Source organism: Salmo trutta, unplaced genomic scaffold (assembly GCF_901001165.1).
Source record: "Salmo trutta unplaced genomic scaffold, fSalTru1.1, whole genome shotgun sequence".
Taxonomy (NCBI): Eukaryota; Metazoa; Chordata; class Actinopteri; order Salmoniformes; family Salmonidae; genus Salmo; species Salmo trutta.
This window is the reverse complement of record NW_021823003.1, coordinates 42,984-70,636: the sequence shown is the minus strand read 5'-3', so window position 1 is coordinate 70,636 and position 27,653 is coordinate 42,984. Positions and strand designations below refer to the sequence as shown.

The following is a 27,653-nucleotide window of genomic DNA, read 5'->3' as shown; positions in this document are numbered from 1 at the left end:
TGTTTGAACATTGCTGCGGGGACTTGCTTCCATTCAGCCACGGGCATTAGTGAGGTCGGGCACTGATGTTGGGTGATTAAGCCTGGCTCGCAGTCGCCGTTCCAATTCATCCCAAAGGTGTTTGATGGGGTTGAGGTCAGGGCTCTGTGCCATATTGAAAGTCACTGAGCTCTTCAGTAAGGCCATTCTACTGCCAATGTTTGTCTATGGAGTTTGCATGGCTGTGTGCCTGATTTTTATACACCTGTCAGAAATGGGTGTGGCTGAAATAGCTGAATCAACTCATTTGAAGGCGTGTCCACATACTTTTGTGTAGTGTATATTTGTAAATATCAGCATAATCTTTGAAACACAGGCGCTGTGTAAAAAATCCAACACTTATTTGCACCTTTACCTGCCTGCCTCCTGCTAAATCTTTGTCCTTACTACTGCTAGAAGGCCCCTATGTTACGCTACCAATTTCTTGCCAACCTGTATCTTCAAAAGCACTCAATGATCTTGGAGTCTCTGGATTTGAACTTTGTTTATAGTGTGATATAAGCAGAGTTCAGTATAATTCCAACGCAAGAAACCCAAAATGTTTTGTCCCCTGGCCGATTTCAATTGCCCCCTTAGTCACTTTATTCTGCCTCCGGGTCTTCTGTGTTGGTGGGTGTAGCCAGAGATAATGGATAATGATGAGATGCTTGTGTCTCCGCTCTAACAATGGGATTTGTTGTCCATCGAGCGGAAGGGTGGGCTGTCAAGCTCTCACCTATTCCTCTCTTTGGATTGGTGGATACATCTCGTTATTTGAATACTTATTTTTCGATGAGCAGTGTTGACGTTAACCTCCTGTAGTCAGTCGAGAGCGAGATGCTGTGCTAGCGTCATGAATATGCGAAGACGGCCTTGAATTTCATCAGGGACAACAATGATATAAAGTTCTCAAAGTTACCAGGATGTTACATGTATCACCTTTATTAGGGATGCACGATATATCGGTGAGCATATCGGAATCGGACGATATTAGCTAAAAATGACAACATCAGCATCGGCCCAATGTCTAGTTTAACGCTGATGTGCAAAACCGATGTCAAAGCTGACGTGCATACCTATATACCTATAAAACATAGGTAGATGACGTGCATACCATACCTATATAACGTAGGTAGATGACGTGCATATCTATATAACGTAGGTAGATGACGTGCATATCTATATAACGTAGGTAGGTGACGTGCATATCTATATAACGTAGGTAGATGACGTGCATATCTATATAACGTAGGTAGATGACGTGCATACCTATATACCTATATAACGTAGGTAGATGACGTGCATACCTATATACCTATATAACGTAGGTAGATGACGTGCATACCTATATACCTATATAACATAGGTAGATGACGTGCATACCTATATACCTATATAACATAGGTAGATGACGTGCATATCTATATAACGTAGGTAGATTACGTGCATACCTATATAACGTAGGTAGATGACGTGCATATCTATATAACGTAGGTAGATGACGTGCATACCTATAACGTAGGTAGATGACGTGCATACCTATATAACATAGGTAGATGACGTAATGATGCCACGTAAAATACAGAACAAAAGCAGAAAAATACTAAGCGCACACTTCCAATAACTAAACTAGTTCAAGTTGAGCAGTCTTTTGAAAGAGTAAGAACATTTCAGCGAGACAACTCAAAGGTGAAATCCATTAACGCCAAGATAATGGAAGTCATTATACTGCTTGCTATGGGCGTCACGACTAACATTTGGACGAGCGATGTCAGCCCCATGAGCATGCTGAGTCTGACAGCACAGTGGGTCGACGAGGATTTCGCACTGAGGAAAGCCGTATTGCATGCTCAAGAATGTACTGGTTGTCATACCGCTGCTGCCATTTCAATGGCATTTGAGAACATGTTTGAAACATGAACACACTCCTAGCGCCATTTGAACAACTGAATGGAGAAATAAGCTCATCAACTGTGTCTGCAGCAGATGTGATACCCTCTGTCATGGCATTGAAACGCCTCCTCAACAAAACTGCCCACACAGACCTTGGGGTTAAAACTTACAAAAGTACTCGAGGCTGTGAACAAGTGATTCGGTGGTATTCTCTCTGAGCCTCTTTACTGTGTCGGCTCGATGCTATGTATAAGGATCGCTACTTCGATGCAGACAAGAAACAGGGTTTACGTGAAATGTTACATACACAGCTGGACAAGATGGAAACGGACACAGTGACAGTGCGCACCGAGGAAGAGAGGCCACGGACAGACAGAGCTGACACTTCACTTGCTTGACATGTATGATGAAATCCTGGTGTAGAATGAAACTGACTGAACAACGAAACAGCAAGCAAGTAAGTGAAAGAAATAGGTTTGATTATGTTTTACTGGAAATGGGGACACACGTAAATGCCAACAAATAACTTTTTGGTGTGTGTGTGTAACTTGTATTTAACTAGGCAAGTCAGTGAAGAACAAATTCTTATTTACAATGACAGCCTACCCTGCCAACCCGGACGATGCTGGGCCAATTGTGCTCCGCCCTATGGGACTCCCAATCATGGCCGGATGTGATACAGGCTGGATTCGAACCAGGGACTGTAGTAGCGCCTCGTGCCTTAGACCGCTGCGTCCGTGTGTGTGTGTGTGTGTGTGTGTGTGTTAACTATTTAACTGTACTAGAATGCTTAAAAGGATCCAACCATAAAGGATCCAACCATAAAGGATCCAACCATAAAGGATCCAACCATAAAGGCTGCTAAAATTTTTAATATCGGTATCGCTGTTATTTTATTTTTTGGCAAGGAAAATATCGAATATCGGCCAAGAATGTCACATCGGTGTATCACTAACACTTATATTTCTACAATTACATAAGTTTGCAGACACTGTTATCCAGTGAGTCTTACAGGAGCAATTAGGGTTGAGTGTTTTGCTCAAGGGCACATCAACAGATCTTTCACATGTCAGCTCGGGGATTCAAACCAGCAACCTTTCGGTTAACCGCTAGGCTTCCTAAGCATTATGAAACTTCTTTTAGATCAAATAACCGTCACGATTAAAAATAGCAATTTGTTTTTTGTCTTGACCAAATTCGCCACTCTCTCATTGCCCCCATTCAAAAATCCTCACTTTCCTAATAATGAATGATCTGCTTAACGTGGACAGATTTTGGGCGGAGTAAACCCTCTCGCTTCCTGTCTGGTGTAGCCGGGGGGGTTTCATCAGACCAAAACCTCAGCAAACCGTTTTAAACGCTTTGCAGCGGAAAGTGCAGAATCCGTTTACTCCAAACGGAAAACGAGAGTTTCTATTGGACAAATTCATTCTGTTGGCTTCTGTTTGATTCCTTTTGGTTTCTAGTAAATACACCCCAGATTGCTTGTCTGTTCAGTAGCTACATACACTGAGTTGTCAAGTGTCTGATTGAATGTCACAGTTTGCTATCAATGTATTGATGTGATTTGAATGGCCATGTATTGATATGATGTAATGGTTCTATTTATTTTCCAAAGACAAGGTTAGGGTTGATTGGACAGACAGTTGTTCTAGGACGGTGTTATAATCCAGACTACCAGATATTGTCCACGTTGCCTCCTTAACCCCTCTCTGCACAGGGAACCTGATGGAGGCCTTGCAGGCAGTCCTGAAGAACCCACCACTCAACACCAAGAACCAGAACGTCAAGGTGAGTCTGGAAGAAGACTTACAATGAGGCTGATATGTGTCTGACTTCCATTTAGGCCCACATCAACATTAGGTCCACCTAATGTATTTAGTAGAGTCTTAGCCTACATTCATGGTTCCTATGACTATGTCGTAGCTTCTTTTGACCTGTTACTAAGTTGGGTTCCCTGGAGATTTCTTTGCGTACATTCTAGGGGAACTTTATTGTGTTTTGTCAGGACTGTGCAGAGGGCCTTGTGTTGAAGGTGCTGAGTGCCTTTAAGAGCAGTGACGTAGAGAAGGGGGGTCCAGTCTCTGGATAGCAACAGAGTGGACCTGCTCATGAAGTACATCTACAAAGGCTTTGAGACGCCATCGGATAACAGCAGTGCCGTCCTGCTGCAGTGGCATGAAAAGGTACTGCCATCGACGCGTCATATGTTTTACTGTCCTTGTGGGGGACCAAACAATTGATTTCCATTGAAAGTCCTATTTTCCTTAACCCTAACTTCTAACCATAAACCTAACCACTAATCCTAACCTTAATTGTAAACCTAAACCCTAAGCCTAAAATAGCCTTTTTCCTTGTGGATACCGGTGAGTATCCCCACTTGTCTGAACGTTCTTTGCTTTACTATCCCTGTGAGGATAACAAAAAACACACATGTAAATTAGACTGATAAAAGTACTGCCATACACACACTAATTAGACTTGATAAACACAGTTGCATATGATAAGGTATGTAAGTGACATGGCATCCCTTAATTTCCTTCCCCTCTGTCCCAGGCTCTATCTGCAGGTGGCCTGGGATGCATCGTTAGAGTACTAACAGCCAGGAAGACTGTCTAACTAACAGAGGAGGAGAGGAGCCATGTTCTTCACAGCGACCGTCTGCTCTGGTGCACATTAAAACACAAGGAGGATATCCAGTAGGTCACAGAGGAGATCCCTCCTATCTGTCTCTCTTTTCACATCTCACTTCCCTCTGTCTCCCTGCACCGACACACACACAGCTGTTTCACACATTCACCCAAACACATAAGACATGCCAAATTGGCATCGTTTTTAGTATTTTTACTCCATTCCTTTCCTTCCCTAGACCCTCAAACACACACCAGCACAATGCTACAGAACTCTTCTTATGTATGTATGGCTTTGTTTCTCTCAGGAAAAAATCGATTTTATAACTCCTACTCTATAACTGCTACTCTTTTTTATTAAAGCTCTGTTAGGCTGGTGTCTTTGTTAAAAAGCTGATCAGAGAATCCTAATGGAACAAAAGCTTATAATTCCACAGAAAATCCCTAATTTTCCCTTCTGTGACCCGTGGGGGCAGAGGGAGGGAGGCTCCTGAAAAGCACAGCCAGAGATGGAGCGGGTGGGGGAAGTTTTCACCAGCAGGGGTGGACCAGCCATCCTGCCTGCCCTAGTTAGGGATTAATACCCACGATGCATTACGGCCCCCTTTACTACTAGCACCACTGTTATTAATCCTAGACTGTGTTCCTGTAAAAACACTACCCTACCACTTAGCTAATATAAAGGGCATGCAGTCTAAGTGGTGTCCTAGTATGGTGAGATCTATGCCTATTCCACAGTGTTCTCTCACTCACTGAATCACGTACAGGACGTTATCATGTCAGACTGTTGTAATATTGTTTAGTAAGGGATGCATTTGTAGTGCTTCCAGGACATAAGAATAGTTTTACTAAGGACTAGGGTTGCAAACTTTCAATAAATTCCCTGGTTTTCCAGAAATCGTGTTTGTAGATTCCGGATTTATTCCCTCTTGATTCTGGGAATCCTTTCGCATACCTAGGGAATTTATTTAAAGTTTCCAGAATTTTCCAACCCTACTAAGACCCATTCATTCATCTATGATTATTAGTATTTTGACTAGCAGGGAATTTGCCTTGGATGTATTCTTTGCTCTGTCTCTGTTGGGCCACATTCCCTCACCAGTATATTTTGTATGCCATCACTGCTAGTCAATCATGGTGTATCTTTCAAGACGTATTATTTTAATTTAACTAGGCAAGTCAGTTAAAAACAAATTCTTATTTACAATGGCGGTCTACCGGGGAACAGTGGGTTAACTGCATTGTTCAGGGGCAGAATGACAGATTTTTACCATGTCAGCTCGGGGATTCGTTCCAGCAACCTTTCGGTTACCGGCCCAACGCTCTAACCACTAGGCTACCTGCCACCCCCACATTTAACCTGTGTTTGTTAAAGTGTCATGGTTTTTCTATTGTGATTTGTAAATGGCACTTTGGGTCTCTTCCTGATAATTGATCAGTATTTTAAAAAGCCATCAGTGTACAAATCATTAAGAACACCTTCCTAATATTGAATTGTACCCTCAGAACAGCCTCAATTCATCAGGTCATGGACTCTACAATGTGTTGAAAGCATTCCACAGGGATGCTGGCTCATGTTGACTCCCATGCTTCCCACAGTTGTATCAAGTGGCTGGATGTCCTTTGGGTGGTGGACCATTCTTGATACATGGGAAACTGTTGCGCGTCAAAAACGAGCAGCGTTGCAGTTCCTGATACAAACCGGTACGCCTGGCACCTATTACCATACCCCGTTCAAATGCATTTCATATTTTGTCTTGCCCATTGTCTCAAGGCTTAAAAATCCTTCTTTAACCTGGCTCCTTCCCTTCATCTACACTGATGAGTGAAGTTGATTTAACAAGTGACTACAATAAGGGGTCATAGCTTTCACCTGGATTCACCTGGTCAGTCTGTCATGGAAAGAGCAGGTGTTCATAATGTTTTGTACCCTCAGTGGGCTTGCATTTCTTTTGTATAAGACCAAGTATTTGAAATATGAACCCAGGAAATGTGTTGGTTGAAATACTAGCATGCATTAGATAGGACAGTATTTTGTGGTGCACAACCAAACACTTTCCCTGGCTTTTGTGTCATTCATTGTGGGACCCCAGAACTCTCTGTCTGCTTTATCTGCCTTTACTGGTAGATCACATTTGTTGCCAAAATAGCTGATTGCTTTTCTGAAAGTTGTCTGTTTTGAACTGAAACTGCCACTTACATCCATGTTCTGAGTAGCCCTTGGGAGGTGTTTAGATAACCCATGTCAACCTGAACTATCAGGACTTGCAGATAATGGTGAAATATGTACTGTATCATGTTTTTCATGATTGATGACATAAATTAGCCCCGTTTTTAATAAATTGACATGAAATTATGGCTTTTGCTCATTCTCGCTCTAAAAAAAACCTTGCTACAGTGTAATTGATGAGAAGTAAAAATTGTCCTTAAGTTTTTTTTTTTATGTTCTAATTATTTACGTTCAATCGGTGTCTTCTGTTCATTCCTCCCAAGCCCTTATTGTTTGAGAATCACTATGTGTTTTATCTCTATATCCGAGTCACAAATGGCAGCCTATTCCTTATATACGGCACTGCTTTTGACCATAGCCCTATGGGCCCAGGTCAAAGTAGTGCACTATATAGGGTTATGGGCCCTGGTCAAAAGTAGTGCACTATATAGGGAATAGGGTGCCATTTGTGATGCAACCTGTCTCTGTAATAAATCATCTATGGGGAAACCACATTTTGATTAATGATGACTTTTTTTTTTTTTTTTTAAATATGTGTGGATTTCTTCTTGTTTTAATAATCTCATCAGTGGTGATACATTAGTATCTGTTTTTATAATTATGCAGTTGAAATGTTCAATTGCAAAAAAATTGTAAGGAACATATCAAACTGGTGTACAAACTGCCTTACTCGATAACAATATTCCTTTGTTTGTGATTAAATAATATAAAAGTTGTGAAAACAGATTTTGAAGTTGTGAGTTTTTTACTGGTGAAAAGTAGTCTTGTGGTACAGCAGATAACTGGTCACAGAACACCTCTATCATGATTGTATATCTTTTATTTTTTATAAAAATGTAATACAGTATAGAAATACATTACAAGAAAAAGCAAACACTTCTATACAAATCATAAAAATAGAATACATCTTGGTAACTGACTAAGATGAAGTGGTTAAAAGAATCCTATGAACCTTTAATGTTGTGATTGTATTGAGTGTAATGACTACTACTGTTCCTATCGGACACACTGGTAATGGAGGAGGAGTGTGTTGTGTACTCTGGGGATGAGGAAGAGGGGTGATTACCTGAGGTGGGCAAGAGTTTGACCATAGAGATGATGTGATACAATGATGCAATGTCTATCTAAGTCTGAGTTTGACTGAGACAGCCAAACTCCTCTCGCCAACAAGTCTCTACAGGCACCATTTCAGACCAATCAAATGACTTGCTCTGTTCTCCGGTCTGAATGTCACAACATTCTGCGAGCAACCAGCCAAAGAGTTGAGCAAAGGAGGGAACTGACCCTTTTTTTGGTATTCAAGCACTTCCCAATAAGTTAATAGGTAGATGTAAATAAAGGCTAGCTAATGTTTCTTGTCTCTACCACTTTAAGCCTGAGGAGGGGAGGAAGACTACATTCTGGGCCAACGGTGGACTCATCATGGGACCTGGAGAAGCAGTCTGGGTCATCTGTAAATATCACAACACTTTGTGGACGGGAGAGGGCAGTGTAAAGTACAAGAGGGTCAAACAATTCATTCTAGATCCACAAAGCCTCTTAACATTGGAGAGAACAGGATTCTATTTAGGATATCTGGCCAATAAATAGATGTTTACTTCCATCCGAGGGGAACTCGCTATTCTGTAAACTTTTTGGTGTGCACCAGGGGCGAGTGTTGAGTCATTTCCTAATCTGCTCCTGGGATTGCAGTGCTGTTCTGTCCCACCTTAGTTCTCATATACGAACAGTCTTTTTCTACTAGTTCCCATTTACTTATGTGGCAGCTTTACCAACCAACCACACACACACACACATACATACATCCACACACATGCTCGTTCGCAGTGGTGCTGCATACAGAGGTCGCAACCTTTTCAGTGCCCCCCCCCCTTTTTTACACCGTCGTTTTAAAGTGCTCTCAGTAGGGGTAGGCGGAGACGGCGATGTAGACGATGAAGGTAGTCTGGTACTCGATGCCTCCGTCAGCGCTGTAGGACAGGGAGCGCACCTTCATCCTGAAAGTGTGGGGGCTCTCGGAGGGCCTTGGTTGTGAACAGCACCCCTTTCAGGTTCTCGTCTCGCAGGGCGAAGGGCAACGTCACGTCCTCGTCCACCACCAGGAAGGAGGTCCGGGGATGCACCACGCCGTCCTGCGTGTACGCCACCAGCCGGATCAGGTCCTGATTGGCCGCAATGCCAAAGGGGAGGGACAGCAGCTTGTACTCCAGTGCGTAAGGGCTCAGTGCACACTCCAGGTCGTTGGGAGGGCATTTCTTCAGACAGAACCTAGAACACAGAACACAAAACATGGACACTTCGCTAGGGTATTCTGTACTTAGGGCTCTATTCAATCAGATCCGCTTTAGCCGACATCCGCATAGCGTTAGAGCTGTCAAATACACAAGCGGCTCCTGGAATTATACCTAAAGGGGACATTGCCATTGGCTGCACCGAGTCACATTAACAGAAATCTAATGCAGTCTGTTTACAAGTTGGAACACTGGAAAGTGAGATGTAATCTACACCTTGATAAGGCTGATAGAAATCCTCAATTTCGTTTAATGATTTTCAATTTGAGCAACATTATTTCTATATAGGCTACACCTTCTCATTCTGAACTTCTAACGTGAGTGGGACGGGTATGGCTTTGTGACAATGATCACAAGAGCAACTGCTTGCCAATTTTACAGCTCCAACATAGTTCCACCTCCGACACGGCCAAAACATCAGCTATGTGGGTGTCGGCTATCCCTGGTTAACACTTGATCTGATTGAGTCTAGGTCTTAAGTGTGTATACTGCATGATTCTTCAGACAAAATGCAACAAATGTATAGTAAACAACGTGCTGGAGAAGGTACCGGTATGCAAGTGTGTGTTAGTGGTTGTGTGTATGATGGTACGGCGCATTCGGAAAGTATTCAGACCCCTCGACTTTTTCCACATTTTGTTATGATACAGCCTTATTCTAAAATGGATTAAATAAATAAAAAATCCTCATCAATCTACAGACAATACCCTATAATGACAAAATGAAAACAGGTATTTAGATTTTTTGGGCAAATTCATAAAAACAAAAAACTGAAATACCATATTTACATAAGTATTCAGACCCTTTGCTATGAGACTTGAAATTGAGCTCTGGTGCATCCTGTTTCCATTGATCATCCTGAGATGTTTCTACAACTTGATTGGAACCTGTGGTGAATTCAATTGATTGGACATGATTTGGAAAGGCACACACCTGTCGATATAAGGTCCCACAGTGGACAGTGCATGTTAGAGCAAAAACCAAGCCATGAGGTCGAAGGAATTGTCCGTAGAGCTCCGAAACAGGATTGTGTCGATGCACAGATCTGGCGAAGGGTACCCAAACATTTCTGCTGCATTAAAGGTTCCCAAGAACACACTGGCCTCCATCATTCTTAAATGGATGAAGTTTGGAACCACCAAGACCCGCCATTGAGCTGGCCACCCGGCCAAACTGAGCAATCAGGAGAGAAGGCCTTGATCAGGGAGGTGACCAAGAACCCGGTGGTCACTCTGACAGAGCTCCAGAATTCCTCTGTGGAGATGGTAGAACTTTCCAGAAGGACATCTCTAAAAAGGTGCATGACAGTCCGCTTGGAGTTTGCCAAAAGGCACCTAAGACTCTCAGACCATGAGAAACAAGATTCTCTGGTCTGATGAAACCAATATTGAACTCTTTGGCCTGAATGCCAAGCGTCACGTCTGGAAGAAACCTGGCACCATCCCTATGGTGAAGCGTGGTGGTGACAGCATCATGCTGTAGGGATGTTTTTCAGCAGCAGAGACTGGGAGACTAGTCAGGATCGAGGGAAAGATGAACAGAGCAAAGTACAGATGAAAACCTGCAAAGGTTCACCTTCCAACAGGACAACGACCCTAAGCACACAGCCAAGACAACGCAGGAGTGGCTTTAGAACAACTCTCTGAATGTCCTTGAGTGGCCCAGCCAGAGCCTGGACTTGAACCCGATCAAACATCTCTAGAGAGACCTGAAAATAGTGATGCAGCGACGCTCCCCATCCAACCTGACAGAGGTTGAGAGGATCTGCAGAGAAGAATGGGAGAAACTCCCCAAATACAGGTGTGCCAAGCTTGTAGCATCATACCCAAGAAGACTCTAGGCTGTAATTGCTGCCAAAGGTGTTTCAACAAAGTACTGAGTAAAGGGTCTGAATACTTATGTAAATGTATTATTTCTGGTTTTTATTTTTAATAAATGTGCCAACATTTCTAAAAACCAGTTCATGCTTTGACATTATGGGGTATTGTGTGTAGATTGATGAGGGGGGAAAAAACGATTTAATCAATTTTAAAAGAAGGCTGTAACGTAATAAAATGTGAAAAAGTCAAGGGGTCTGAATACTCTCCAAATGCACATAAGAGTGTGAGTCAATGTGTGTTTACTGTTTACCCTGTTGCTGGGTCTCTCTGGTAGTTAGGCGGGCAGGGTGTATCGATACACTGGTAACTTCCTCTCATGTTAAAGCACATCCTGTTGGTCCCACACTGGACATTCTGCTCCAGACACTCATCTATATCTGCCCTCACAATACAGGAGTTAGTTATACAACATGTACCGATACATAACACCACAATACAGGAGTTAGTTATACAACATGTACCGATACATAACACCACAATACAGGAGTTAGTTATACAACATGTACCGATACATAACACCACAATACAGGAGTTAGTTATACAACATGTACCGATACATAACACCACAATACAGGAGTTAGTTATACAACATGTACCGATACATAACACCACAATACAGGAGTTAGTTATACAACATGTACCGATACATAACACCACAATACAGGAGTTAGTTATACAACATGTACCGATACATAACACCACAATACAGGAGGTAGTTAAACCGATGCAGTTATTGAGTATACTGTACCTGCAACTTTACATAGATACATTTTCCTCATCAATTATTTCATTTCATGTATTTCTTATAGTAGAATATAGGGATGCTCTCTGAGCAATGACGAATGGATAGATATGTGAATAACTGATTCATCGATTGACTGACTGACTGAGGTGGAGGGGTTCTGCTCACCTTGGCAGGTCTTGCCATTGGTCATGAGGCGGTAGCCGGCCGGACACTGACACCTATGGCTCCCTGGAGTGTTCATACACTCATGCTGGCACGTGTCCCTCACCTCACACTCGTTGAGGTCTACACACACACACACACACACACACACACACACACCACACACACACACACACACACACACACACACACACACACACACACACACACACACACACACACACACACACACACACACACACACACACACACACACACAGGAAACATATATCAGTTGAAACATGTTATAAAGGTGTTTTAGAAAACAAGGGGAAGCAAACCCCAGGTAGCACAGCCATGCAGCCAGGCCCTCCTCTCCTTTCAAACTCCTCCCCCTCTGCCTGTCCCCCTGCCTCCTCCATAGTTACCTAGGCAACGGCCACCCCTGGCCTCGTACCCCTGCGGACAGGCCAGGGCCTCCCTGCGTCTACGCTGCCTATAGCGCCCCCCTGTGGCAGCGTAGGAGGGGTAGCTCTGAGAGGCCAGGCTGTGGTACTGGCGCTGGAAGGCGCTCCGCTCAGGGGAGTCCTGGGAAGAGCTGTAGCCGTATGAGAAGCTCTGGTAGCTGGGAGGCAGCTTCTCCAGCCCCGCGCAGGACTTTCCATCCCCAAGCAGGTGGCGCCCTGGCGGGCACACACACTTGAAGCTGCCGGGGGTGTTGAGGCACTGGTGCGCGCAGGGATGGGGCGCATGCTCACACTCATTACTGTCTGGTGATGTCACAGCACCACAGAGAGAGGGGGGAGGGAAGAGAGAGAGGGGGCAGGGGTAGGAGAGAAGGGAGGGAAGGGAAGAGAGAGAGGGGGTAGGAGGGAAGAGAGAGAGCAAAGAGGAAGAGAGAGAGGGGGGAAGAGAGAGGGGGGGAGGAGGGAAGAGAGGGGGGAGGAGGGAAGAGAGAGAGGAGGAAGGAGGGAAGAGAAAGAGGAGGAGAAAAGGAAGAAAACAGGCAAGAGTAAAAGTTGAGTAAAGAGGGGGATATGGAGCAGGGGAAACATACAGATAGACAGAGGATAAGGCAGTTAAGGAAGAAGCAGATGAAGTGGGAGAATACAGTGGTGTGAGGAAGACAAGAGGATGAGAAAGGAAGAGATGGAAAACAATCACCCCAACGTACAGGAACAATCACCCCAACGTACAGGAACAATCACCCCAACGTACAGGAACAATCACCCCAACGTACAGGAACAATCACCCCAACGTACAGGAACAATCACCCCAACGTACAGGAACAATCACCCCAACGTACAGGAACAATCACCCACGTACAGGAACAATCACCCCAACGTACAGGAACATCACCCCCAACGTACAGGAACAATCACCCCAACGTACAGGAACAATCACCCCAACGTACAGGAACAATCACCCCACGTTTGACAATACATATCATGTCCCTAAGGCATAAGTGTATTCATCTAAAAAGTGTCTTAACTTTTTATTTATGTTGTATTTTACCCCCTTTTCTCCCCAATTTCGATCTGTCTCATCACTGCAACTTCCCAACGGGAAGTCCTCCGAAACATGACTCGCCAAACCACGCTTCTTAACACCCCGCCCACTTAAGCCAGAAGCCAGCCACACCAATGTGTCGGAGGGAAACACCTTTCAACTGACGACCAAGGTCAGCCTGCAGGCGCCCGGCCCGCCACAAGGAGTCACTAGAGCACGAGAAGCCAAGTAAAGCCCCCCCCCGGCCAAACCCTCCCCTAACCCGGATGACGCTGGGCCAATTGCGCGCAGCCCTATGGGACTCCTGATCACGGCCGGTTGTAATACAGCACGGGATCAAACCCAGGTCTATAGTGATGCCTCTAGCACTGCGATGCAGTTCTTTAGACCACTGCGCCACTCGGGAGGCCCACCTTTTAACTTTTTCAATGAGAGAATGAATACATTACATCTCACACCAAACAAGAATGCTTGAATTAAATAAAATCCAAGGGCTCTATTCAATCGCTGAAGCTTTACAGATTGTGCGATAGAAATGTCAAGATCATTTCGATTGAGCCGATATATGCAGCGTTTACCATGAATGCAGTCTCCGCTAACGTGAGAGCATTGCCTTTAAATTCCAATCATGCTGTAACGCGGAACTTGCGCAATACGGATTGGATAGAGACCTACATCTGTATATATTGTAAACACATACTTTTCAGGTTTTCCAAACAGTCTCTTAACTCACTATGATGCTCAGTTAAAATGTTGCCACTGAAATTTAAATGAAACATACTGTATATCTAATTTAATGCAACAAAATATTCAAATTGTACAGGTAAGTAGGTACAGAGTAGACATCAGTGTCCAGTGTTGATGATGTCATAGGAGATACGGACAGAGACAGTGAGTGTATGCCATTACAAAGCAAAGCGACCCCAGGTTAAGGTGCAACCCAGAGTGAAAGGTCAAAAGGCCAAAGGTGGAAACTCAGGTGTAAGAGTGACAGAGCCAAGAGGGAGAGAGAGAGATGCTGGCCTTGTGATGACAGATAGACAGGTTCATTCCAGGTCCCTTTCCTGTTGTCCTGTCTGTGGCTCCTTACCTTTCTGTTAACCCTGTGTTTACACTCTAACTACACAGCCACTCAGTACCTAGTGCTCATCTTCTCTTTGTGATAGTTATGAGATAGTAAGGGATTTCCACAGAAGACAACAGTTCTTTAGCTACATTAGCATTAGAAAGGCAGAGGGAGGATGTGATGCCACAGCTGGCTGGGGTATGACTGCAGCTTAGAGCAGGGACTGGGGGAGAGATGGAGAGAGGTATGCGTGCAGAAGCAGGACCCCCTGAGGTGAGGTTTAGTGTCTGAGGTGTATTGGGTGAGGGGTGGTGGGTAAGGGGTAGTGGGTGAGGGGTAGTGGGTTAGTGGTAGTGGGTAAGGGATAGCGGGTGAGGGGTAGTGGTGAAGGGTGAGAGGTAGTGGGTAACGAGGGGGACCAGTACAGAGAAAAAAATGTATGAAATGTATGCATTCACTACAGTAAGTCGCTCTGGATAAGAGCGCCTGCTAAATGACTAAAATGTAAATGTAAAATGAGTGAGGGGTAGTGGGTAAGGAGTGAGGGGTAGTGGGTAAAGGATAGTGGGTGACGGGTGAGAGGTAGTGGGTGAGAGGTAGTGGGTGAGGGGTGGTGGGGTAGTGGGGTGAGGAGTAGTGGACAAGGGGTGAGGGGTAGTGGGTAAGGAGTGAGGGGTAGTGGGTGAGGTATAGTGGGTGAGGGGTAGTGGGTAGTAGGTGAGGGGTAGTAGGTGAGGTACAGTGGGTGAGGGATAGTGGAGGTCTGCGTGCAGAAGCAGGGCAGCTGAGGTCGCGGTCTGAGGGGTAGTGGGTGAGGGGGTGGTGGGTGAGGTGGTTTGGGGGTAGAGGGGGTACGTACCCACACAGGGGCGTCCTACACCCTGAGAGCGATAACCCCTGGGACATGTACAATGGTAGCTCCCTCTGCTGTTCTCACAGATCTGGTTGTATCTGCACTGGTGGGGGTCCCGTCTCTGCATTCATCTATTCTATAGGGAGAAGACACATGGAGAGGTTCTATATTGAATATACATATTTGACATTGAAACCATTACCCCACCAAACAGAAAGGGCTGTATATAAAATCCACCCAAACCCAACCTTTTCTTTAAACATTTATAGCAGGTTATCCTCAGATCTACTAGACACAAAATCCTCCTTTCAGTTTTGAATAGTGTCTTTTGAAGTGGGGTAAGAGTGAGGTATGAAGGGGCTGATGCCCAGTTCTGGAACACTCACCCACACACGTCCCGTTGGCACCTTTGGTCATGCCAGCAGGGCAAAGGTCAATACAGGTGTAGCTTCCCCGCATGTTCTTACACTGCTGGTCTGAACGACACACCCTCTGTCTGCACTCATTTATGTCTGAGGAGAGAGAGAGAGAAAGAGAAGCAGGTCAGGTCCAGAACTGAAACCTTCAAAACCCGTTTCACACTATTGTGCCGACCCAATCTGTAGTGTACTGTGCTCACCTATACAGCGGCGGTTCCTGAGTTGGTATCCGGGCTCACAGGCACAGCGGTAGCTACCGATGGTGTTCAGACAGTGCTGGTTGCACGGGTTAGACTCCTGGCACTCATTAATATCTTCAAAATGAACCAAAATCAAATAAACAACAATACAATTACAGCTTGGAAATAGAAGGTGTAGCCTATATAGAAATAATGTTGCTCAAATTGAAAATCATTAAATGAAATTGAGGATTTCTATCAGCCTTATCAAGGTGTAGATTACATCTCACTTTCCAGTGTTCCAACTTGTAAATACCTATATAGGGCTGTGGCGGCCGTGGCATTTTGTCAGCCGGTTATTGTCATGCAACAGACTGCTGGTCTCACGGTAATTAACCGTTAATTAACATAAACACGTTTAGCATCTCCAGGCCACCATGCATTAGAGCTGATGATGCGAGCTTTTGGAACATCTGCAGTTAAAAAAGTATAATAAATCAATGTAATATACACCATCACAATAAATCTATTTTTTTATCTTAGGCAGATCTGAAGAAACATTATGATATGAAGAAAATGTATTTCTGAAGAACAGAATATGAGTTGGCCTACTGTATGTTATCTGGCTATGCACCATGCCATAGGCTCTAGGATTATTCATTTAGCTGACAAGATACAATATGCTTATAATCACCTTGCCATTATTTTATATTATATGATTTTATAGTAAGACAATTATAATTGAACTTAATTGAATAAAATAGATAGGATATTTTTCGCATTCCGGAGGAGCGTGCCCATATGAAGTGGCTATATTGAGCGTAAAAGTGATCATTTGAAACAGGTCCTATGTGCTAGATTTAGAGTTATTTGGGAACTTTAGTAGTGTATGATACAAACCTTAGAATGCCATAGAAATCAAAACATACACTATAAATACAGAACTATAGTGAGGAGAGGTGAGTTTTAAAAGAACATCCTGTTTTGATAAGTATTTGATGTGATTTTTGATTGCATTTGCATTGATGTCAGACTGGTTAGAGGGGACAATAGAGCCCTGAGTACCAGACCATTAGGACCTGATGGAGGGACAATAGAGCCTTGAGTACCAGGCCATTAGGACCTGATGGAGGGACAATAGAGCCCAGAGTACCAGGCCATTAGGACCTGATGGAGGGACAATAGAGCCCAGAGTACCAGGCCATTAGGACCTGATGGAGGGACAATGGAGCCCTGAGTATCAGACCATTAGGACCTGATGGAGGGACAATAGAGCCCAGAGTACCAGGCCATTAGGACCTGATGGAGGGACAATAGAGCCCAGAGTATCAGACCATTAGGACCTGATGGAGGGACAATAGAGCCCAGAGTACCAGGCCATTAGGACCTGATGGAGGGACAATAGAGCCCAGAGTATCAGACCATTAGGACCTGATGGAGGGACAATAGAGCCCCAGAGTACCAGGCCATTAGGACCTGATGGAGGGACAATAGAGCCCTGACTACCAGGCCATTAGGACCTGATGGAGGGACAATAGAGCCCAGAGTATCAGACCATTAGGACCTGATGGAGGGACAATAGAGCCCAGAGTATCAGACCATTAGCAACCTGATTTTTTATTTAACCTTTATTTAACTAGGCAAGTCAGTTAAGAACAAATTCTTATTTACAATGATGGCCTACACTGCCCAAACCCAGACGACACTGGGCCAATTGTGCGCTGCCCTATGGGACTCCCGATCACGGCTGGTTGTGATACAGCCTGGGATCGAACTAGGGTCTGTAGTGACACCTCTAGCACGGAGATGCAGTGCCACTCGGAGCCCTGACTCATGACTGCCGGTGTGACGGTAATGCGGTCACCGCAACAACCTTTCATAGTAATGACACTTAATATACTGTATTAACTACTGACAAGCTTGAAGATGGAAATGAGTGTAACCTTGGCAACTGTGTCCATCGGCTGTCCTTCTGAAGCCCCGCCCACAGCGCATCACACAGCGGTAGGAGCCAATGGTGTTCTCACAGTCCTGCCCGTCATGGCACATGTGCCCACCCAGAGAACACTCATCAATGTCTGAGAACATAGAGAGAGGGAATCATTAGACATTAAGTCTTTAAACAGAGGCAGAGATTCTATGCGAGTAAAGGTGGTTGTATGGAGGAATTAAATAGGTATTTGTTTTTCAGTGTACATAGGGCTCGATTCAATCCGTATGGCAGAAATATCACAGAAGATCCGTTTTATAGCTCGATTTAATCGCGGAGCCTGCATTCACAGTAAACGCTGCGTATGTCGACTCAATTGGAAATGACCTGTACATTTTTACACGGAACTCCCGTGATACTTCCGCGATCCGGATTTAATCTAGCCCATAGTGTGTGTGTGTGTTTGTGTGTGTGGGGCTTACCCTGACAGGTCCTGCCGTCAGCTGAGATGGTGAGTCCTCGGGGACATGAGCAATAGTAGGTTCCCATGGCATTGTGACAAGCATGAGAACAAGGGTTCCTCTCCTTACACTCATCCTCATCTGAATCATAACACAAACAATAACAGTCTTATACTCAACGTGGATATTGACATGAGCTAGGACTTATACTCTGCCATTTTACCCCAAACACCGTTTAAAAGGATGTTTCTTATGGTTTCTCAAGACAAATTATGCATTCAAGTGAATTTAAAATGTGCATTTATGTGAATCTCTGCTGAACATAACGTAACAAAGGAAACTGCTCCAGCATGAACAGAGGTGTGGACAAACTTGTTGAGAAGACAGACTACCAAAATAAGAGGTCTGTCATGATTACCTGCACAGTAGGGTCCTGCAGAGTCCAGCCTGAAGCCAAGGGGACACTGGTTACTACGATCACCTGACAGAATATGGATAAGGTTGTTACGTTAAAGAGAGTGAGATATACAAAAGTATGTGGACACCTTTAAACTAGTGGATTTGGTTATTTCAGCCACACCCGTTGCTGACAGGTGTATAACATTGAGCACACTACCATTCAATCACCACAGACAAACATTGGCAGTAGTATGGCCCGTACTGAAGAGCTCAGTGACTTTCAACGTGACACCGTCATAGGATGCCACCTTTCCAACAGGTCAGTTCGTCAAATTTCTGCCCTGCTAGAGCTGCCCCGGTCAACTGTAAGTGCTGCTATTGTGAAGAGGAAACGTAATGTAGTAAATACACTGAGTGTACAAAACATTAGGAACAGTCTGTCTTTCCATGACATAGATTGACCAGGTGAATCCAGATGAAAGCTATGATCCCTTATTAATGTCACTTGTTAAATCCACTTCAAATCAGTGTAGATGAAGGGGAGGAGACAGGTTAAAGAAGGATTTTGTTTAGCCTTGAGACAATTGAGACATGGATTGTGTATGTTGTGCCATTCAGAGGGTGAATGGGCAAGACAAAAGGTTTAAGTGCTTTTGAACGGGGTATGGTAGTAAGTGTCAAGAACTGCAACAGTGCTGGGTTTTTCACGCTCAACAGTTTCCCGTATGTACCAAGAATGGTCCACCACTTAAAGGACATTCAGCGAAGTTGACTCAACTGTGGGAAGCATCGTAGTCAACATGGGCCAGCAACCCTGTGGAACACTTTCGACGCCTTGTAGAGGCCATGCCCCGACAAATTGAGGCTGTTTTGAGGGCAAAAGCGGGGAGGGGTGGAAATGAATAGGGAAGTACAGTATAGAGAGCAAGAGAGAGAAAGAGAGAGAGAGAAAAACAAGGACTTTAAAGTCTCACCCTTGGTGATGGTGGCGTGGATCTTGTATTCCAGGACTTCCTCTAGGGGGTGGTAGTGGGCGCTGATGGCCGAGGCATGGAGCGTCTCCACCAGGTAGGGCATCTTTCCCTTGTCAGGGTCGTAAGTGATTGTGTGGTTCCAGGAGTAGGGCACACTGACCCGATCAATACTGAACATCCGGGTGGATAGAGCATACAGCTGGCCTGGACCAGTCTGAATGTAGTCCTCTGTGTAGTCCTGGGTCAGATGAACAACAGCCAGCATGGGTAAGCCTTAACCAACAAGTTCTGCACCTCATAACCACCTTTCATTGTCTTTTTGTAAGTCATTTAAATTGTTTGATCGTGATCTGTGATCGTGATCTGTAGTCTGGTTATCATAGTTTGTCATTATGGGCTAAACTTGAGATCTGTTGTGTATGTTACACAAAGATTGTCTTCAGCACTGATTTCAGTTACACTTCAGATCTCAAATGAGGAGAGTATGATAGTATGGAGTGTGTAGTGTAGGGTGTAATACGTCCGGGGCCGTGTGTTCTGTTACCTTGATGCTGATGTCAGCATTAGACGGCAGCTGCAGAATGTGTCCATTCAGCACGATATCCAATAGCAGTGCTCCGTCTGAGTCCAGCCCCCGAGCCACATGGGTCATCCTCAGGATCTCACCTGGTGGACAAAGAGGTCGCTTTATAAAGGCTGAAACCCTTTGTTCTCTGGTCTTCATGGTAATACCTGTTATCCCATTTAGTGATATTAGGTAACACACACACACATCCAAATTCTTCCCCTTCTCACCTGTGGCGAACTCCACCTGTGTCTCCCGTCTGAACACACCTCTGGTCAGAGAGTAGCCGTTCACTGCCTCCCCTAGCTCCTGAGCCGACGTCCAATAGATGGAGTTCAGGATGGAGATCAGCTTCCTCATAGCTGGGCCTGCATGGGGTCAACAGGTGAGGTCAGGTCAGGGGTCATTCAAGAAGATTTTGATTTGAAACAGGGCGATTGGTTTGAACTGGGGTCAATTAGTGCAGCTCTTCCCTTCGTGACAAAATAAACCTGAATCTGTTGTCTGATCTGTGCTTAGAAACAACTACAGCCTACATCTTTATATATTTAACACACCATAGATAATCTATTAGGGTACATATTGAACTCAATGTCATGTCTATTAACTAACCCAGGCTCCGGGGCACATTGGAGATGGTGGCGTGTATAACTCTGCCTCCTGATTGGTTGTCAGAGATGGTGGCGTTGAGGATGGCAATTCCAAACTCCACGTCGTTAATGTTTCCTATGATGCTGCCTCTCGCCTTCTGAGGCCCGCCTAGGAGAGATGGAGAGAGAACAGGTTTAGTGCACACACAGGCACGCACATGCCAAACACACGCACACAAACACACACCATACCTGGACACGCTTGGCCGTTACACCTGGACAGCTGGGTGGAGTCTCCTGGGCAGGGGCGGCCCTCGTTGCTAGGCGACGGGTTATTACAGAGTCTGACTCGAGTTCTCTCTCCACCCGCACAGGAGGCGGAGCATTCTCCCCAGGGCTGCCACGCTCCCCAGTTACCATCCACTGCAAACACACACACATATAAAAATACATAGCCATGACAGAGTACGCATCGACCTGCACACACGCGTACTTAAGGTAGTCCATCGTATCTGACTTCCACACTATCCGATGATGACTTCCACTACTGAGAAAATGTACATTTTTTATCCCTCCTTTGATGGTGGATGCTCTCGTCTCCATATCTCATAGATGAACAGGTGAACTGCTCTGGTACAGAGATAGCCCACCTGTTTTAGGATCTCGCAGGGATGGAGTCAGGTCCAGGAGTTGTGTTGTTCTTCAGTGAACTGATGGAGGCGCAGACCTCAGAAAAAGTGGGTGGGAGATTAAGGCTCTGGATGGTAGGCAGTGTTTAGGGGTACGTCCAGGACTGAGTAGTCAACTTGGTACGGCTGGTTTAAGAGGGCTTCCTAGTTTGGTCCTTTTTAAGAGGACCCATGTGCACTTCTGAGGGGACAGGGAGAGCAACTTCCTGGGCCGTGGGTGGTCTTCAAGGCATCATAAATGCTGTATATGTCACATCTGTCCGCAAAAGATTGGATTTCTTGTACTTTGGAGATCCACCACTCATTTTGTAGATGCCGTAAAGCACTGTGCTGCTCATGCCATTGCTTTTGGAGGGCCTCAGACGTTAGGCTGTTGAGTGTGTCTTTATGTACCTTGTGTATGCTGCCAAGTAGGGTGGAGATGTACGTGGAGTTTTCATCGAACCAGTCCTGATGTTTCTTACTGCTGTAATTGATGGAGTGGGCTGCTGACTCAGAGAGATGTGTTTAGAGAGGACCATCTGTCGTGAATCGGACCCCTATGCATTCAGGAGAGTCTCAATGTTCTCTAGTTTTTCTGCTAGAGAGCGACATAGGTTGTTACGTGCCTCTGTTTTCTGAAGTCGAACACATTTCTGAAGTCGGCAACTTTCATTCTGAGCTTGGTTAAGATCTGTCCAGCACTCCGCTCCTCTCACGGCTCACGTAATGAGGACATCCTTGATATCAGAGTGCCTGCCAATCACGTAGTCTATGAGGTGCCAGTGCTTTGATTGTGAGTGCATTCAATAGGTTTTGTATTTGTTTTAATTTTGGAACATGGTGTTGGTAAGTTCATGTTCAGCACAAAGGCTTAGCAATCTCAATCCATTTGCGTTGACATGACCAACACCGTGCTGTCCTATCACTCCATTCCATATCTCACACACACAAACACACAAACACACACTTACCAGGGCAGTTGGCTGTGCTGCACCTCTGGATCTGTGAGTCTGCCCCGGCACATGCTCTGCCCCCATTGGCGGGTCTGGGGTTGTCACATGTTCTGTAGCGCTTCATCTGTCCTCCATTACACGTCCTGCTGCAGCTGCCCCAACTACTCCACAGACCCCAGTTACCATGAACTAATAGAGTGAGGTAGAGGGGAGAGGGAAAGGATAGGAGAGAGAGAGAGGGAAAGAAAGAGATGCATCTCAGTCAATACACACAAAATGTCTGCAACACTTGATCAATGCAACTCACTGCAGGTGAGACAGATGAACCAGGTGAGATAAGAGTTACTGTAAGAGGATAAGAGTTAGTGTAAGAGGATAAGAGTTACTGTAAGAGGATAAGAGTTACTGTAAGAGGATAAGAGTTAGTGTAAGAGGATAAGAGTTACTGTAAGAGGATAAGAGTTAGTGTAAGAGGATAAGAGTTAGTGTAAGAGGATAAGAGTTAGTGTAAGAGGATAAGAGTTAGTGTAAGAGGATAAGAGATGCGAGGAGTAAGGATGTCACTACTCACCAGGGCATGGGTCACTGTTGCAGAAGTCGATGTGCACGTCGTTACCTTCACACTGCCTGCCCCTGTGCTGGGGGGCGGGGCTGGCACAGAGGCGTGTCCGTTGTCTGGTTCCGCCCCCACAGGAGACACTGCAGGCCCCCCAGCTCACCCACGATGACCACTTCCCATCCACTGGAGGGCAAGTCAAAGTCAGGCCCAATCCCAAATCAATCCCTAGCCCCTACACTCAAAACACTTGAGTTCTGAGAAGATTTGATAGGTATAAGCAATCTGGCAGTAGTCCCTCCACCTTTCAATTTGATAGGCCAAGTGAAAAAGAGTACAGCTCATCTTAAACTACAGCAGCACTGTCCCTTCCACCCTTAACTTTTTAAGGTATAGGGGGCAGTATTTTCATTTTCGGATGAAAAGCGTGCCCAGAGTAAACTGCGTAATACTCGGGCCCAGAGTCAAATAGTTGCATATTATTAGTATATTTAGATAGAAAACACTCTGAAGTTTCTAAAGCTGTTTGAATGATGTCTGTGAGTATAACAGAAATCTTATGGCAGGCAAAAACCTGAGAGAAATCCAACCAGGAAGTGTGAAATCTGATGCTTGTAGTCTTTTCAAGTCATTGTCTATCTAACACACAGTGACTTAGGGTTAATTTTGCACTTCCTAAGGCTTCCACTAGATGTCAACAGTCTTTAGAACCTTGTTTCAGGCTTTTGCAGTGAACAGAGAGCGAACAAGAAGGCCAGGAAGTTGGTGACTCAGAAAATGACATGAGTTCAGTGGCGGGCATTCACGTGATGAGGTAGCTGTGTTCCATAACATTTTTCAAGACATTGGAATTGTCGGGTTGGAATATTATTGAAGTTTTATGTTAAAAAGGCCCTAAAGATTGATGCTATACAACGTTTGACATGTTTCTACGAACGTAAATCTAACTTTTTTGTACTTTTCGTCGTGAAATTTTCGGCGCGCTTCCTACATTTGGAGTAGCTTACTGAACGCGCAAACAACAAGGAGGTATTTGGACATAAATTATGGACTTTATCGAACAAAACAACATTTATTGTGGACCTGGGATTCCTGAGAATGCATTCTGATGATGATCATCAAAGGTACGTGAATATTTATAATGCTATTTATGATTTTAGATGACTCCAAAATGGTGGGTATCTGTATTGCTGGTTTGGTTTTCTGAGCGCTGTACTCAGATTATTGCAAAGTGTGCTTTCCCCTTGAAGCTTTTTTGAAATCTGTCACAGCGGTTGCATTAACCTCTCTTGGGTAGGGGGCAGTATTTTCACGTCCGGATAAAAAACGTACCCGATTTAATCTGGTTATTACTCCTGCCCAGAAACTAGAATATGCATATAATTGTTTGATTTGGATAGAAAACACCCTAAAGTTTCTAAAACTGTTTGAATGATGTCTGTGAGTATAACAGAACTCATATGGCAGGCCAAAACCTGAGAAGATTCTATACAGGGAGTGCCCTCTCTGACCATTTCTTGGCCTTCTATAGCCTCTTTATCGAAAACAGAGGATCTCTGCTGTAACGTGAAATTTTCTAAGGCTCCCATAGGCTCTCAGAAGGCGCCAGAACGGGGAATGATGACTCTGCAGTCCCTGGCTGAAAAACAGTAGGGGTTTTGGATAGTGGTCGATCTGAGAACAATGACACGGTTGTGCGCATGCACGTGAAGACACCATTTTCTTCTTTCAGTCTTTTAACGAAAACCAGGTCTCCGGTCGGAATATTATCGCTATTTTACGAGAAAAATCGCATAAAAATTGATTTCAAACAGCGTTTGACAGCGTTTGACATGCAGTACGGTAATGGAATATTTAGACATTTTTTGTCACGACATGCGTCCGCGCGTCACCGTTCGGATAGGGACCTGAACACACGGACAAAACAGAGGATATTTGAACATAATATTTGTGGTTGAAGTAGAAGTCCTGGGAGTGCATTCTGACGAAGAACAGCAAAGGTAATCCAATTTTTCTTATAGTAATTCTGAGTTTAGTGAACGCCAAACTTGGTGGGTGTCAAATTAGCTAGCCCGTGATGGCGAGCTATCTACTCAGAATATTGCAAAATGTGCTTTTGCCAAAAAACTATTTTAAAATCTGACACCGCGATTGCATAAAGGAGTTCTGTATCTATAATTCTTAAAATAATTGTTATGTTTTTTGTGAACGTTTATCGTGAGTAATCTAGTAAATTCACCGGAAGTTTTCGGTATGTTTGCTAGTTCTGAACGTCACATGCTAATGTAAAAAGCTGGTTTTTGATATAAATATGAACTTGATTGAACAAAACATGCATGTATTGTATAACATAATGTCCTAGGAGTGTCATATGATGAAGATCATCAAAGGTTAGTGCTGCATTTAGCTGTGGTTTGGGTTTTTGTGACATTATATGCTAGCTTGAAAAATGGGTGTGTGATTATTTCTGGCTGGGTACTCTCCTGACATAATCTAATGTTTTGCTTTCGTTGTAAAGCCTTTTTGAAATCGGACAATGTGGTTAGATTAACGAGAGTCTTGTCTTTAAAATGGTGTAAAATAGTCATATGTTTGAGAAATTGAAGTTATAGCATTTTTAAGGTTTTTGAATTTCGCGCCACTCGATTCCACTGGCTGTTGACTAGGTGGGACGATTTCGTCCCACATACCCGAGAGAGGTTAAGGAGATGTTTATCTATAATTCTTTGAATAACAGTTTAATATTTTATCAACGTTTATGATGAGTATTTTTGTAAATTGTTGTGCTCATTCACCGGAAGTTTTGGAGGCAAAATATTTTCAGAACATCACGCGCCAATGTAAAATGGGGTTTTTGGATATAAATATGAACTTTATCGAACAAAACATACATGTATTGTGTAACATTGAGTCCTAGGAGTGTCATCTGATGAAGATCGTCAATTAGTGCTTAATTTTAGCTGTATTTCTGTTTTTTGTGACGCCTCTCCTGCTTGGAAAATGGCTGTGTGGTTTTGGTTGTTGACGCTCTGTCCTAACATAATCTAACTTTATGCTTTCGCCGTAAAGCCTTTTTGAAACCGGACAATGTGGTTGGATTAAGGAGAAGTGTATCTTTAAAATGGTGTAAATAGTTGTATGTTTGAGAAGTTTGAATTATGAGATTTTGTTGTTTTGAATTTACCGCCCTGATATTTCACTGGCTGTTGATAGTGTGTACCGCGGGTGGGACGCTAGCGTCCCACGTAGCCCACAGAAGTTAATTCCCAAACCATTTACTAGGACAGTGTCTTAGTTCCCAAACCGTTTACCAGGACAGTGTCTTAGTTCCCAAACCATTTACCAGGACAGTGTCTCTCCTTGCAGAGTTGTGTCTGTGTGTCGGGGCCTTCACACGGTGGCCCGTGGAATGAGGAAGGGGGGTTGTTACACAGACGCACTCTGGTCTGCATCCCTTTACCGCACGTCTCACTGCACGAGCTCCATGGCAACCACATTCCCCAGTTACCCGCCACTGGGATAAGATAATCAATATGATCAGTGCTTGACCAATCATAATCTTTAATAATGTCTGATTCTATTGATTCCAATTCTATTGATTCTATCATTCTATGATTGTTTGTCCAATGAGTGGAATGTACAGGAGTAGAGTGCTTGCTATGACCAGTACTCACCAGGGCAGGGCCTGATGCTACACATGATGGCATCCACTGCTTTGCCCTCACAGGGTCTGCCCCCATGCTGCATGGAGGGGTTGGTGCAGGTGCGCACCCTGGTCCTGTTGCCCTGGCCACAGGTACGAGAACACTCTTCCCACGACGACCACTCAGACCAGTTACCATCCACTGCATGGACAGACACACAGGATACAGAGAGTAACACACACACATGCACACATACACACACACACACTCACTCACACACTGTGACTGGACTGACCTGGGCAGGGCTTTCCCTGGCAGCTGCGTGTCTCTGTGTCCGAATTGGTACAGTGGCGACCCCCGTTGGCAGGCAGGGGGTTGTTACACTGCCTCAGCCTACGTTGGGTCCCGACACCACAGGACACACTGCAGGGGCCCCACTCCATCCACTCTGAGAACCCTCCGTGCACTGGGACAGGGCCACAGAGACAGGGTTAGGCATAGTCACCACACTCAATCATACTGTGTGTATCCCAGATAGCACCCTATTCTCTCAAATAGCACCCTATTCCCTCAAATAGCACCATATTCCCTCAAATAGCACCCTATTCCCTATTTACCACACTCCTTTTTACCAGAGCCCTATGAAGCATGAGATCTGACTTCAGTATTCTTGTGGACTGGAGTACAGATATCAAAGCAATTTTGCTGTGCATTCTGGTATTTTAGCATAACCAGAGAGATGGACTGAAAACCTTTTTCTAATCCAGTGTTTCTTAATCTATGGGTCGGGACCCAAAGTGGGCCCTGGGCAGGTGAAAGGTGGGTCACGAATACTTTTTACCTCTTTTTTAAAATACTTTTCCCCCTTTTTTTCCCCCATTTTCGTGATATTCAATTAGTAGTTACAGTCTTGTCCCATCACTGCAACTCGGGAGAGGCGAAGGTCGAGAGCCATGCGTCCTCCGAAACACAACCCTGCCAAGCCGCACTGCTTCTTGACACACTGCTCGCTTAACCCAGAAGCCAGCCGTACCAATGTGTAGGAGGAAATCGATC

The 27,653-nt window shown here is 44.6% G+C and overlaps 1 protein-coding gene and 1 pseudogene across 1 annotated transcript in view; one reads left to right on the top strand and one right to left on the bottom strand.

Moving 5' to 3' along the window:
- The first annotated feature begins 3,555 nt into the window (after positions 1-3,555).
- On the top strand, positions 3,556-4,856 carry LOC115188031 (actin-related protein 2/3 complex subunit 5-C-like; annotated as a pseudogene).
- A 3,201-nt stretch (positions 4,857-8,057) lies between these two features.
- The window catches only part of LOC115188033 (hemicentin-1-like), a 61,279-nt gene continuing 41,683 nt past the window's right edge, over positions 8,058-27,653 (bottom strand). Inside the window, 22 exon segments of the mRNA XM_029747068.1 lie at positions 8,058-8,782; positions 8,784-9,039; positions 11,193-11,319; positions 11,853-11,972; positions 12,257-12,598; positions 15,263-15,365; positions 15,368-15,392; positions 15,639-15,768; positions 15,876-15,989; positions 17,798-17,932; positions 18,267-18,386; positions 18,664-18,726; positions 19,619-19,856; positions 20,163-20,284; positions 20,414-20,551; positions 20,796-20,942; positions 21,026-21,196; positions 22,416-22,586; positions 22,969-23,139; positions 26,297-26,467; positions 26,628-26,798; positions 26,893-27,063. Coding sequence (XP_029602928.1) covers positions 8,672-8,782; positions 8,784-9,039; positions 11,193-11,319; positions 11,853-11,972; positions 12,257-12,598; positions 15,263-15,365; positions 15,368-15,392; positions 15,639-15,768; positions 15,876-15,989; positions 17,798-17,932; positions 18,267-18,386; positions 18,664-18,726; positions 19,619-19,856; positions 20,163-20,284; positions 20,414-20,551; positions 20,796-20,942; positions 21,026-21,196; positions 22,416-22,586; positions 22,969-23,139; positions 26,297-26,467; positions 26,628-26,798; positions 26,893-27,063 — 3,317 coding nt within the window. The 3' untranslated portion in view covers positions 8,058-8,671.